The sequence below is a fragment of the Equus caballus genome, chromosome 6, assembly GCF_041296265.1.
Source record: "Equus caballus isolate H_3958 breed thoroughbred chromosome 6, TB-T2T, whole genome shotgun sequence".
Classification (NCBI taxonomy): domain Eukaryota; kingdom Metazoa; phylum Chordata; class Mammalia; order Perissodactyla; family Equidae; genus Equus; species Equus caballus.
This window is the reverse complement of record NC_091689.1, coordinates 14,052,873-14,067,188: the sequence shown is the minus strand read 5'-3', so window position 1 is coordinate 14,067,188 and position 14,316 is coordinate 14,052,873. Positions and strand designations below refer to the sequence as shown.

At 37.8% G+C, this 14,316-nt stretch overlaps 1 protein-coding gene across 10 annotated transcripts in view; it reads right to left on the bottom strand.

Moving 5' to 3' along the window:
• NYAP2 (neuronal tyrosine-phosphorylated phosphoinositide-3-kinase adaptor 2) overlaps window positions 1–14,316 on the bottom strand; it is a 257,163-nt gene that overhangs the window by 156,652 nt on the left and 86,195 nt on the right. For 3 of the 10 annotated variants that reach the window (XM_023642443.2, XM_070269346.1, XM_070269345.1), the window contains exon 1: window positions 12,442–12,779. The exons of the other annotated variants lie outside the window; for them this stretch is intronic. In XM_023642443.2, the coding sequence (XP_023498211.1) occupies window positions 12,442–12,455 (14 nt within the window). In that variant the 5' untranslated portion in view covers window positions 12,456–12,779. Of the gene's footprint in view, window positions 1–12,441; window positions 12,780–14,316 lie in introns of those variants that run through there. 10 annotated transcript variants of the gene reach the window in all.

Sequence of the window (14,316 nt, the reverse complement as noted above, 5' to 3'; positions counted from 1 at the left end):
GAATGTTCCAACACATTTGTTTTATGAAGGAAAAATGAAGAAAGGAAGTCAGTCTACTTTGGAGACAGCCAGACAAGGGCTTAGTTAGAGAATTTTTGTGGACGTTTGTCATTTGTCTTCCCAGGGATTCATTCTCCCTACTCCTATCAATGGAAATTCCTGGGTGGAGATCAGTCTTCTTCCTCTCAGTCCAGCTCATTACTCAGACCTGGCCAGTCAACCACTAGATCCCTGTGGCCGCCATGACTGTAGAAACTGGCAAACGCCTCAAGTCAGTCTAATCAGAGTAAACCCTGGGTATTGTGTGGAAGCCCAGACCCGTCTCATCCTTCCTGCCACATGAAGGGAGGTTAGCGGGACCAGGTCTGGAACATTGTGGAGGGCCTAGATTTAGTTATGTTTGCACCTACGTCAATCCTAGGACCTTTCAGTTGTGTAGGCTACTAATTCCATCTTGTTGAAGCCAATTATAGTTGGGTTTTCTGACACATTGGAAAAAGTCCTAAATAAATCAGTATAATGCAGCAGTTACTAAATAAATGCTTTTGGCTAGCTTATGTCAGAAAATGTAATTGAGGTCAGGAAAGGACCAGGAATGATACAGAGCAGGAAATGACCACGTCATACTTATATATTGTTTGAAAATATCCTTCCTATTTAGCGCTATAAATGGAAATAACTAACTGCCTTATACATTTGTCCTATATATATTTTTTCAATCATGCGGTATACTTTGATGTGGAAACTTGGCTCCAGTAAAATTAAACTGTGCTCATATTTTCTTCCAAATTGTTCACTCACCATTACCCTTAATGTCTTCCCTGAGCCCCACTTGCTCATTCAAAGCCACAATTTGTGGCTTTCTTGCCTTAGGCTCAAACATTCGTTTTCACCACTTCATATCCTCACTGATATCTCTTTTCTATTTTTGTGCTCCTAATATTTTAACTCTCCTAGATTTCTTTCAGACATCAATTTCCTCTGTCTGGCTGTTTATTGATGCTTCTTGGATATTAAAGTCAAGTGTAGAAAATGAGATCTTTACATACCTTTTTATTAACTGCTGTGGGGAACTATTTACAGAAAAACAAAATAAAACAGAAAAAAAACTTTCCCAAAGAGAGGGGACCCAGTTTCCATTTGCTGCAGATGTTACACTTAAACTTGATATTCTTAAGCATCAAGTATGTTATTTTTCCTTGCTAGGGTATTTCAACTCTGCCCAAAAATTTGGTATCTTAGAAAGAACGTGGGGTATGTAATCGACTATTGACTAGCTTTCTCATTTTTGGTAGGACGCACATCCTTTCTGAGACTTGATTACCCTTATCTTTATAACAGGGGAAATACTTTCCAGGGTGGTTGTAAGAAATCAAGATAAAAAATTTCAAAAGCGCTTAGCAAAGTGGCCAGTACAAGTAGAGGCTAGAAGAATATTAATTTATCTTCCCTACCTTCCTGGTTTGCCATGTAACTCTGTACCAATATTTATCTTTCTGTTCCCAGCTGTAAAATAGGCATTTTAATAACAAGTTTCCACCTGACAGCACCATAAAGGAAAACATACTCTAACGATATAAATGAATTTTGCTTACTTTTGTAAAAGAACTTTGACAGTAATTGTCAGGCAATATACTTCCAAATCCAAATTAGGAAAAAAAACATCCAGGGCCAGCCCGGTGGCGCAGCAGTTAAATTCGCACCTTCTACTTCGGCAGCCCGGGGTTCACCGGTTCGGATCCCAGGTGTGAACCAACACACCATTTGTCAAGCTGTGCTGTGGCAGGTGTCCCACATAAAATAGAGGAAGATGGGCACAGATGTCAGCTCAGGGCCAATCTTCCTCAGCAAAAAGAGGAGGATTGGCAGCAGATGTTAGCTGTTAGCTCAGGGCTGATCTTCCTCAAAAACAAAAAAAAAAAAAAAAGAAAAGAATAATCCTGCTTGGAAGTAAAAGAAAAGGAACAAAAATAAGTAATTTATTCATTCTGCTATGATTATTAGTTGGGCAGTTATAGTGTTGGGCAAATCTATTGAATGGATTTTATGGTTATTTCTGTCAAACTCCATGATAATTCAAGACTAGTATGAAAGTTAGAGCTTAGGATAATAACGGCTACAGAGTTATGCTTGAAAAACAACTATGGCATTATTTGTCACAAAGTGCTTGTTGCCAAGTTTGAGGTTGATATTGCTGTCATTAATTTGATGCTTAGTCATAATAAAGTGAAGAGGTTAGAGCCAGGAGTAGCAAGATTATTTTTAACCTTTATCAAAGTTCCTTTAATTTAGTTCTGAGTTTCTAAAGAGGCAGGACTGAAATATAAGGCTTATTAAAGCCAGAACAAATTCTATGGAACATCTTTAAGATACTTATTTTTACTTGAAACATGACAAGCGCTTTTAAGATTAACATATGTTATTATCTATGGTACTTTGGAATCTAAAATTAAAACATTCCTTATTTCTATACCTAAATAAGACTTCTCTACTCCTTGAAGTGTCATGGCTTGAACAAGAGAGGGTATATGGAAAATTCAAATCAAATCATGATATTCAGATTCAAGTTAGAATATAGTTTACAGAAGTTCATATCGTGGGAGATCTTTTCCAAAAACTCAACAAAAGAAGGGGAGGTTCTGGAAAATATATTTTATTTGTGTCTTGAAAACTGACATAAGCTTTGAATATGGTTTGAGAACGTGCCAAGTTTTTACAAATGAGTTTAACTAACCATATGTGGCTCATCTTTTCAACCTAGAAGTAGAAGCTAGAAATACAGAATGTTAACATATAGGCCTTGAACTGCCGGATTAGAAGGGGCTAAAATAACGCCAGTTTAAAGTACAATAATTCACTTGGCTTCCTAAAGGTATAATTTTTATGGAGGAAGCAACGGCTCTCCGTGTAGAGGCCTTTAATTAATTTACCCACTGTTTTTTCACCAAATATCCCAGTGCCTGCTCTTTGTCGGGCGGTAACCAAAGCAGAGTGGGCAGTGTCCTCAGAGAATCACAGACTATTGAAGCAGCATGATTTCAGCACCACGTGGTCAGAGGTTCTCTTAGAGGAAGTACCAGGTAGGTGCAATGGAAGATCAAGTCCTGGGGCCCTGACCAAGGCTGACGGTCTGGGAAGTCCCATGTGAGGAAGTGGCTTTTCAGCTGATGTGGAGCATGAGTAAGACTTCATCAGATAGGGGAGAGAAGTGGAGAGAAGAGAATTTCTGTGCTGACTGTTGGGATCTAGAGAAACTGAGAAATTATAGAGGTATTTGAACAGAACTTGATCAGACATTTATGTCTTGCCTTTCCAATGACCAGATGACACCTGGCTCAAAAAGAACACCCAATGAGTATTTATTAAATAAATGAGTGGAGAAATGTATGACTGGGAATAGTTCAAAAATAATTCTCAACTTTCTTAAGCACCAGGATGGATGACAGTGTTATTTAATGACATTTTGCTCTATTTCTCCTTTCCTTTGGTTACCATTTTCTTAATTTATGATGAAGGAGAAAGGAAAAAATCTGTGAATACTCACACACTGCTAATTCTTGTCTTTTTTACAAGAGTTAGTAATCTGGATGCAGGATCAGCTTAATCCCCTCCACTCCATCTCCACTGGCCTGCTTTGGTTTAGGCTCATCATTTCTTGGCCAAATTAATGCAATTGCCTCTGAGCCGATCTTGTCCCACAGTGCTGCCAGATTTATCCTTGTAAATGCAGATTTGCCATGTCACTCTCTAAATTAAAACCCCTTGATAGCTTTTCCATTTCTTCAGACTAAAAATCCAAACTTTTATGTGACACTCAAGGTCTTTTAAGATTGGATCCTACACCAGATCTCAGCTGCAACATTTTCCCTCCTTGACCTTAAGATTCCTCTGATGTAACATGTTTCCACCTTAACTTTGTTCCAGATTGTTGATTTAAAGATAAAAGTTCAAGACGGACCACATGCCAAGTGTGGCAATGAGTCTTGAGGACCCAGATGGTTAAATCATGACCTCAGCCAACAGTCACACTGCTCTCTCTTCCTGAACTTCTTCTTTTAGCTAAATCGTGTTTTAGGACCTCATTCAGATGTGGTTTCTATGAGGAAGTCTCCTGTTATTAGCCAGGCTTTCTCAAGGCTGAACTCAATGCCCCTCCTCTGGGCTGTTTGGGGCTCTGTGCTTCTCCATATCAAAGCATCTCCTATGTGGCACTCTACAGTTGTCATCTGCGAGTTGATCTCCCCTACTGGTTTGTGAGCCCCTTGAGAGACATGCCATGAATTATTTGCAGCAAATGGAAAGTAGGCAGGGATAATAGAAGGGAAGGAAAGATATGACCTGTGAAAAATTGCTCGATGTTTTCAGAAGCTTTCTCTTTTATCCTTTGACTTAGGCATTCTCAAACTATCGTTGGAAAGAAAAGCTGCAATAACACTAGGAGACTCAGGTACGATTATCCAATAATTATTTTCACTGTTGAAACAAAATAGAGGCTACTAATAGCTACCTGTCATATTGTTTGTAGATAATTTGGATGCCTGAGATAACACCATAGAAGCCTCTAAACTCATTTTTATCTAACGATCCCTGGATTAGATCTAATTCCCCTTTAACTTTGTAAAACATCTTAATTAGCAGCCGTGGTATTCTGCATAACCATGGCCAATAGGTTACTCTCTGGCATGCCCACACGCTTCTGCTCTGGAGACTGAATTGTCATTGTATGTTTGTGAGAGTCAGTCAGGTTTGTTCCCAAATTTGCTTATGTCAATTGCATTTGCTGCTGTAATTATATAATTAAATATTACATGCAGCAAAGAAATACGAGTGTGAAAAATCAATGAGAATTTCTCTGAAAAGTCTATTGAAACACTACATTGATTGCTTTGAAGATATTCAACAAAAGGAGGTTTACTGAAAAGAAAAGGTCTAGTTGGATTTGGTGAGATTAGGGTAAATCTGCTGAATCTAGAAGGACTCTGAACTATGTTTGTTTGTTTGTTTTGCCAAATCTCTTTATATTCTGACTCCACTTTAAAGAAACTGAAACTAAATTAAAAAGTGAAAATGAAAGAGCATGTTTTATGCATAAATATTATATGGAATTCCAATTAGGGAAAAACACACAAATAAAAGACTGTATTTCAAAATCGGGCAAACAATGTATACTTACAACTTTAAATTTTAAAAGACTTTTTTATGTGCTTATATATTTCTCTTTTTAATATTTCTCCAATTTTTCTACATTTTGTTTAATCAGTCCCAATTGCATTAGATCTTCCACTCTAAATAAATCAACTAGCGAAGAGCCTGGCACATAGTATAGGCTCAATAAGCCTCAAAAAATGTGGATTTCATTCCTCCCTGCAAAATAAGAACCACCAAAGACTCAAAGATAATTGATTTAAAGGGAGTTATTTTAGAGATAGCCATTGACCTAAAGGGAAGTCAAATTTTCCTTCCAGAATTGTGGACTGTCAAAAAAATAATATAAAAGATCACAGAAAATTATTTGAACAGTTATATTCTTGAAGCACTTTGGAAATGGACCCTGGAAGAAGAGTACGTTTTCCTGGTGGTGATAACATACAAAGCAATGCCTTGAACGTAGGAAAGAGCCAAACAATTCAAGAAAGTAGCAGTTGGCAAGCTCTTCAATACCAGTTCAGTATATTTTCTCTTCTGAGAAGTTACATATCAGTAGTTGGGTACCTAGGGACTTTCTCAGCCCAGACCATCATCTATGACGGTGCCTTACATACTGACACCACTGGTGAAAACTTCCTATATTGTTTTGTGTACAAAACTAGCAAAATATGCACCCCATTTTGCAGAGTCTGTATTATCTATAATATTGGCAGAAAGGGAATGGTATATCCCAAAGTTATTTCTGGCATGAATTTTACAGCCAGAAAAATGAGTTTTCCTTGAATCTGTAAACGTCCCAAGTACATAACCACCTATTCATTTACCTTCTAGAAGAGAGATGACACAGTTTGCTCAGCAAAGTCAAAGGAGCGGAATAAAAAAGCTTTAATGTTAGCTCTGTCTTACATGTCAGGCATTCACGCTTCCCAAACGTTTGTAATATGTTCTTCTCTGTTAATAGTGTCTTAAAATTTAGTGGAATGATGCTCTAAGTTTCTTGGAAAAAAGGAGATCTCGAAAACTTCATAAAAAGTTCCTACAGATGTAGAGTATTTGAGCACAATGAAATGCCACTCGTAAAATATTCTGCTCAGGTCCCGGAAATACTTTACAGTTTAAATAGAGCCATGGAGGTGAAAGGGAAAAATACATCTCAGAGAGATCAGGAAATCCTAGACACGCATTTACAGAATCATTGCGAAAATGAGCTATCAATGAATAAAAATACATAGTTGTTTCATCTTCCATATAAAACCCAAATTCATCCAATGTCTTTCTAAGTAATATTTCTAAATTATCTGAATGTGCCTTAAGGTTACTCTCCTTATAATTTAAGATGATAATATAGTTACAAAAGGCACATACTTCATGATGAGTGTTTCAAAGTTATGAGACACCTCAGTTTTGGTAAATCCAAGCTCAGGCCCTCAGCAGAGCATCATAAGCTCTATTTCACTGAGAAGATTGTCACCCTTCATTGAGAGGTCCCTGTGTCTTTCTCCTCTCCGTCTCTGAATTTCTTTACATCATTAACTATAATCTTTCTCTGTTCTTCTGACTCAGTCTCTGTCACCAGGATTTTTCTACATACATTAATTCTTCTTTATTCTCCATTGGCTTATTCTCCTCAGCAATTAAAAACATTCTAAACGTTCTAGGGTCCCCTTTCTTTAGAAACACTTTTTCCCTCAAACAGTTGTGAGCTCCTGCCCCATCAATCTCATTTTCTCTTCCTTCCTTACACTCTCCCTCTCTTCCTTCCTCCTTCCATTTCACCCATCCTTCCTTCCTTCTCCTTCATTCATTTATTAAATCATCCATTCATCCTTAATTCACAAAGATTTACTGAGCATCTCTTTTGTGCTGCAAACATTATTAGCTGCTGGGGATGCACCTTTAAACAAATCATCAAATTCTCAAAAGTCTTGCCTCCTTGTGCTGTTCCACAAACCACATGCTCTCTGTATCTGGTGTACTCTGACTTCTACCACCAAAGAGGCTACTGAAATGCTTTTCTTAAACGTCACATTTTCCTTGCTAATTGCTTGATCTAGGTGATTTTCTTTTTTCTCCATCTAGCTTCTTACTGATCTCTTCAGAGCTGCTTTCTGTCTTCTAGACTACAACTTCTTTCTGGAATGTTCTTTTTTCCTTGGCTTCCTGATATTGTCCTCTCCTATTTTCATGTCTCTGATTGCTCCTACTTGGTGTCTTCACTGACTTCTCTTTTTGCCCCTCATGCTTCACTAAAGGCCACAATTCTGTTTCCATTATTCTCCTTTCTCTGTGCTTATCCTTGGGAAATATCAATTTTTAAGACTTCAGTGCTCTATCCTATTTATATGATGTCAAAATCTGATATTCCACTGTTTCCTGCCTCCTGAAACATATATTTGCCCTCCCCCCAAAATGCTGGATATTTCCAAATGGATATTCCTTTGAAACTCAAGGTCAGTATGTTCCAAAACAAACTCAGCACCATCTCTCTTTTCTCTCTATTGAAACTCTGTTTTCAAAAGCATCATCATTCTCTAAGTCACAGAGACTAAAAACTTCCAAGTAATTTGACACCTGTGTTCTTCCTCTGTACACGCATTCAACTGGTCAATAAATCCTTCCTCTTCTCCCTGGATCTCACATCTGTCTCCTATTTTCCAAACCATCTACAAGGCTTTTATTAACTTTTGGCCTTTGCTACTAAATGATATTCTTAATTGAATTCTGTATCTCAATTTCCCCCTACACTAATCATTAACCTGAAAAAATAGTACTAATGAAATAGGATTACCTCATTCCCCTTCTTTAGGGTCTTCAAGATTACCAAAATTTAAGAGTCCAGTTCCTCTGTAAGACAATTGAGGCTTTGCATGATCTGGTCCAACCTCCTCTCCAGTCTCATCATAATATCACCCACTCACATAATTCTGTCCCACTGGGGTTCTTTCCTCTTCAAACCACATCTCCATTTTTAAGAAAAGCTATCTCAAGTGCATCAGGGCCTAAATTGAATGCCACTTCCTCCTTGAGCCTTTTATCAATACACTCTCTCTTCTCCAGCTTGAATTGCTTTTGTATTATTTGTTACTTTCTGCCTCATCTTATATCTATTATAGTATATGTATCAACATGAGATTTTAGAATTTTTGAGGCTAAGAATCAGATTTTGTACATTCTTTTATCTCCATGGCATCTGGTATGCATCTTTAAGCACAAGAAGTAGCATGCAAATGTTTAGAGATTTAAATTAAATTTATACATTAATTAAAAGGAATATAGAGTTAATTATTTTAACTCATTATTTCCAGGTATATATTAAATTAAATGGTTACGACTGTCTAGAAATTTTGCTCCACTAAAGTAAATCTGACAGACCCAATTTTTTTTTTAAATAGAAGTTTGGTTTGGAAGGAAGTGAAGAGATAAAGTCAAATATAGAGAATAAGTAAATTATGTCATCCAGAAATTCCCAACCTCTAAAGAGAACTGAGCTCAAGATCCACAACTAAATAGTCAAGCAACCTTTTTTCCGGGAAGTACCTGCACAGGGGAAAAAATCTATAATCTGTGCATCTATAGAAAAAGACACTACAGATGATACACACATACATGTACACACACACTGCATACACACATGTTTTTTTTCCACCCTAGTTAGGAGATTCTATTTCTAGCTCTGTTCCTAAATCATGTGACCGCAAGGAAATTAATTTCCAAATAGATTCATTCATCTCTCTGATGGAGTAGTAGCACCTTACCCAATGATCCTTTGGGATATTTGTGAGAATAAAACGAGAAGGTAAAACAAAGTCAGGTTTTATTCATGAAGTGTTTCTCCTATTTAACAACAAAAACCATTTCACAAATCTTTCTATTGAACACACTACTTTGGCAAACTGATAAAGCTGAGAACTGCACTCCTTGGCATATTTGAAATCCATTAAAAAAAAAAGTCATGCCTGCAGTTCTAAAAACCAACCTTCCATCCCTCATCCATGTAATCAGAGTGACATGCAAATATGAATCGCTAGAGATGCTGCTTAAGAACAAAACACTCATTCATAGATGCCTTAGTTACTCTAAATGGAGTGGCCAATGTGCTGTCTTTATGCACAAGAGGTTGCACATCTGCTTAATGCACCCAAATGTAATAATGTGATAGATTGAAATATAGATGCCACTGACTGCCTGCACGGAGACCAGAAGCTTGGCTCCCTGTTTTACTAGAATGACTTTCCGGGAACAGCTCACTTTCCCTGATTGGTTTCCTTTAAACAAAATAATTGAATCTAATGCCCTGTGTCAAGGCAAGCACTTGGATTATGCATTTTATGGTGCAGCCCTCAGGGGCTTCAGAGTCCGGTGTTAAAATTTGCCTTTCATCCAGCCTCATCTCTCCTCCATATCTTTATTCATAACAAATTAGAAGCTATTATCAGAACATAGTAGCAACAGTTTTAATGCCCACAGTGCATCTTAAAATAAAAACAATCAATTTCCCTATTATAAGGGATATAGCTTCTTAGGTGGCCTTGTTATAATATTTTTCATCTGCTATTTGTTGTATGTGACAGCACAATGAGCCAGTGCTGTAAAATAGTGAAAGATACACACCCCTTGGGGTTTACAATTTAATGGAGAGCACATTTAAGTTTAAGATCTACCCTATTGAAATGAACCCTTCCTATGCACATCTAAGGGGACCAGGAAATTTGACTTCATGGCTGCCTCATTGAGAAAAGAATTCCTTATTTACCAAAGAATGGTTCAACTTGGGGAGGACAATTAACTTAGTGATTCTTTGACAAAGGCTGGTTTCCCCCCCTATTTAAAACTGTCATTTGGGGGCATCTGGTTTCAGTTTTCTCATAAAGAGTTTGCAAACCTTGGAAAATATAGGATTTGAATCCAGATTGGAATCACCAAGAGATTTTCACTGCAACTCATTTAGTTGAAAAAATGGAGGATGAAAAGTTGTAGGTTTTAGGCTAATTTAGAAATACATAGAACATAGTGCTAAATATACACACTTTCCCCTCTCACTCAATTTCTTGAAATCTTCTCCTCAAACATATCTTTTTCTTCCTGTCTCAGTCACCACTCTTGTCATAACTTGGACCTTTCGATTACCAACAATGTCACCCCCTTCAAACCTCAATTTTAAGCATCTGTATCATTGAGTACCAACACTTGTCTTTCCACTCACTACCTCTGTTTGCTTAACCTCAAGTTTCCTTAGAACCTCCTTTCCATTGGTGTTGCAATCTTCTCTGTGTTTCTCCTCAATTGCTATAAATCTTGTCTTTCTGTATGCAGCTTAAGTTTCATGATCAAACTTTATTCTCACTCCCTGGCATATACCCTCAACACCCTTGCCCTTGTACTGAAGTATTAATGTGGTGACTTTGGGCGTGTCAAATGCAGAGGTCATGATCAATAAGTTCAAGGTAGTAGCAGGTGAGGCTGTCATCATCACATTGTAGGGGAGGAAGACATTTCCTCTACCTTCTCTGGGTTCGTCTGGCCAGAGAACGAATTAAATTCACATGAGACAGAATAGCAGGAGAAAATTAAACAAAGCTTTATAACATGTATATATGGGAGAGGTCAGGCAAGCTGAGCAACTCCCCAAAATGGCTGAAGCCCCACCTTAAGTATCATCTCAGCTAACGACAAAGGAGGATGTTGGAGGTGGAGGGGGAGTGGATCATGGGAGATTACCACACAAGTACAGTAAACAAAATGCAGATTTAAGTCCTTGCCTTTGGCATCGATTAAGAGTTTCTAGAGAGAAGGTCATCCCCTTTCTTCTTCCTGGTACAGAGAGGGAGGCACCTTTACAGATAGAGATTTTCTTTACAATGTAAATGTCTCCTAACAAAGGGAAGCAAGTTCCACCCCTCAGAGCCTCCTTCCCTGTCCCAGTTTATCAAAAGCAATCAGCCTCAAATAATTCTCATGCCAAAGAGACATATCTTGGGGTGGCCAAATCCGGGTCCCCACAACATGCACAGACGACCTCAAGTAATAACCCAGATTTGGTCTGCAGTCTCCTCTCATCTTTCTGCCATAGCATTACTGAATTATTCTACTGAAGATCCTTTTAAGGGAACACTCCCTTGCTCAAATGCCCACAACAGCATTCGATTTTAAAATATTTTATAAAGTGGCAACACCACTTATATTCAGTCTTATTTTCTGCTAGTATACTCACCAACATCCATTCTCTGCTGATGACCTCCTTCAAACACAGATACTTGACTAATTAATACATATCCAATTAATTAATTAAACCATAATTATTGAAGGCCTATCTGTGCTGGATAGTGTGCTAAGTCCCAGTCATTCAACAGAGAACAAGATATTTATCTTCCCAAAACTTAGAGACTAAGGGTGGAGCCAGCTAAGGTATTAATACTGATACTATGAAGAAAATAGTGATGTGAAAGAGAAAAATAAGGAGAACCTCCTTCAGATGGGGAGATGAGGGAATTTCATTCTTCTAGTAGAAGGTATTCTTTCTACTCCTTCAAATTCTACCTCTCCTTTAAAATCCAGCATCCAGTTCATCCTCCAATATGGTTCAATTCACTCTCACCAATAGCTGATTACTCTAAATTCCTCTACTTCCTAAATCCGCAGAAGTGCAAGTAGAAGAGATATTTTTTCCAATTAATTTCATAATTCTAATGTTTTGTTCCCAAATAAAGTAAAAGTTCCCAAAGTGGGAAGAGAATCAGTGCTGTTTCTTATGTTTGCTTTTTACTGCCATAGGCCCTAGCACAGTCCTGAATATTTAGAAGACTTTTAATAGAAAAATTGACCTATTAATATTTCCTTACAAATTATCAAAATAAACACATGTGTAAATTCTATGCAATGAAGGAGTTGCATGAGCACTACCAATTTAATCCTGCATGATAAGCAAGTAAAATATTTTGAATTTTTTTTGGCCAAATTTAAAGAGTTTAGGTAATGTTAATACACTGTTTTTGGTTGGTATTATTAGTTTTTGCCAGTAATAGTATAGGAAACACAGACATAAACAAGTTATAGTTTTTCTTGTCTTATATTTAACATTTTTGTGAAACCCAGGAAAACAAGATCCTCCCATAAGGATGGAGGTGAAAATGCAATTGCGTTGTGTACACAAGCTCTATGGGGAAAAATCAATCTATTCTACCTCTCCTTCCCACTCCACCTCAATCCTCAAAGCATGTTAACAGGAACAGTAAATAGCATTCCTCTAAACAGTACCACCAAATTCAGAAAAAACACAAAACAGCAAAACCATACCTTGACAAATACATGTGGAAGACCTATTTGCAAATCATTTCTTTCAAACCTCTTTTACCCTCTGCAGGACCAAGGTTTCTGGAAGGAAGGGAATTTCATATCTTGTTGGCTGGTATCTTCCTTCAAAAACCACAGGCAGGCTCTGGAGCAGAAATGAATGGCTAATTGGGACAAGAAGGTGAATCCAGCAGAACTGGTCACCTCAGAGCCAAGCATTAATGACAGAACCTACACCAAGGACAGGATTTGATGCGACCGACTGTATCACGGCAACTGATTCATTCTGGCCTTTTGGAGTCATCCTCAAAGTCAGGCGAACTAATACTTCCCATTTCCCTACAGAGATATAGACTATTCACAGTAAATCAGGTGACAGAAACTTTGGTTCACATCCGGTTTTGTGGGGAGACAGTCATTGAGTAATTTGTCTGGCTCAATGAAATTCAGTCATCTATGTGTCACATTCCCTCACATTAGGGGAACTGCCAGTGTTCCCACCAACTTAGATTTATAAAATATTTTTCTTCCTAAGAGTGTTGAATGCTGTCATACATTTCATATGATGTGCTGTGGCAAACACATCCCCATTTTACAAATTAAATAGCTGAGCAATAAAGAGCGAATCTAGTGAGAAGAGAGTAGAGTTGGAAGTGAGATTAAAGAGGTAACTGGAAATGTGGGCTTGATTCATGGTCACTGTAAGGACTTTGCTTTGAGCGGCTTGGAAAGTCCTTGGAGAGTTTGCTAGTTGTGCGCTGGAGCCAGAGCACACTGGCTTGGCAAAGCTTCTTGTGCGCATATCTTCCAACTTCAATGTGACTTCATGGTGGTAGCTTCAAATCAGCCACAGTGGAAATATTTACACTAGGGAAATCAGCGTAGGTCATAAATCAAAGTTTTTCCTTTCTTCCTGTTAAGGTGGTTGTTAAACTTTCTGCTGTTTTGAACAAAAGAGTGACATGGTGTGAAGTAAGTTCTGAGTGAATATGGGAGTTGAGAGTGAGAAAAGAGTGAAAGGGTTCAATGAGGAGGCCACTGCACTAACACGCTGAGAGCTCCCAGTGACTCAGATCAGGGCGGTAGCCGTGGACATAGTGATAAGAGTTTCCTTGTAAGCCTGCTGTTGTGAAAACAACTCTACCAGCTGTTTTCGAAAGTATAAAACTCCACGTATTTGTGTAAAAATCTCCCATTGTTTTTACGTTGGCCACACTGCACGTGTTAGATAAACAAGGCTATAAGCAGATTGCACTCTGTAGCTCTGAGTTCATGGCCCTGCCCCAGCCTGTGCTTCTTGCTGACACTAAGAATGGCGACATCCCTCTTTACCAACATATGTTTTGGGAATGCATTTTAAACACATTTTTAAAAAAATATAAAAGTTGCTATAAAAATGTTCTTCTTTCAGCAGATCCTACTTTACTCCGCACTAAATAAAGTGTGATAGGACATAACATCATGGAAATAGCATTTAAATTATCAGAGCCCTTTACATTTATATAAAATACATTTATTCCTCAAATGATGTGTTTGCCACAATGTCCTTGGGCATATGCAGTATAGTATGATTATATCCATTTTACAAGTGAAGAAACACACCCTGATTGGTAAATTGACAGGTAGAGTCAATTCCAGAATGTTCCACTTCTACAACAATCTGCCTCTTTGTACTGTGCTGCATAGCTTACATTTGAACTGAGGATTGATGACCCCAGATACTTCATTTAATGCGTTATCACAGTGCGTGGATTAAATTACTCATAATAAGGATAGTGATAACAAATGACAATCACCTATGTCTAAGGCGCTATCTTATACATGAATTATCTCCAAACAGCGCTATGAATTAGGTAGTATTATTGTCCCTGTTTTGAA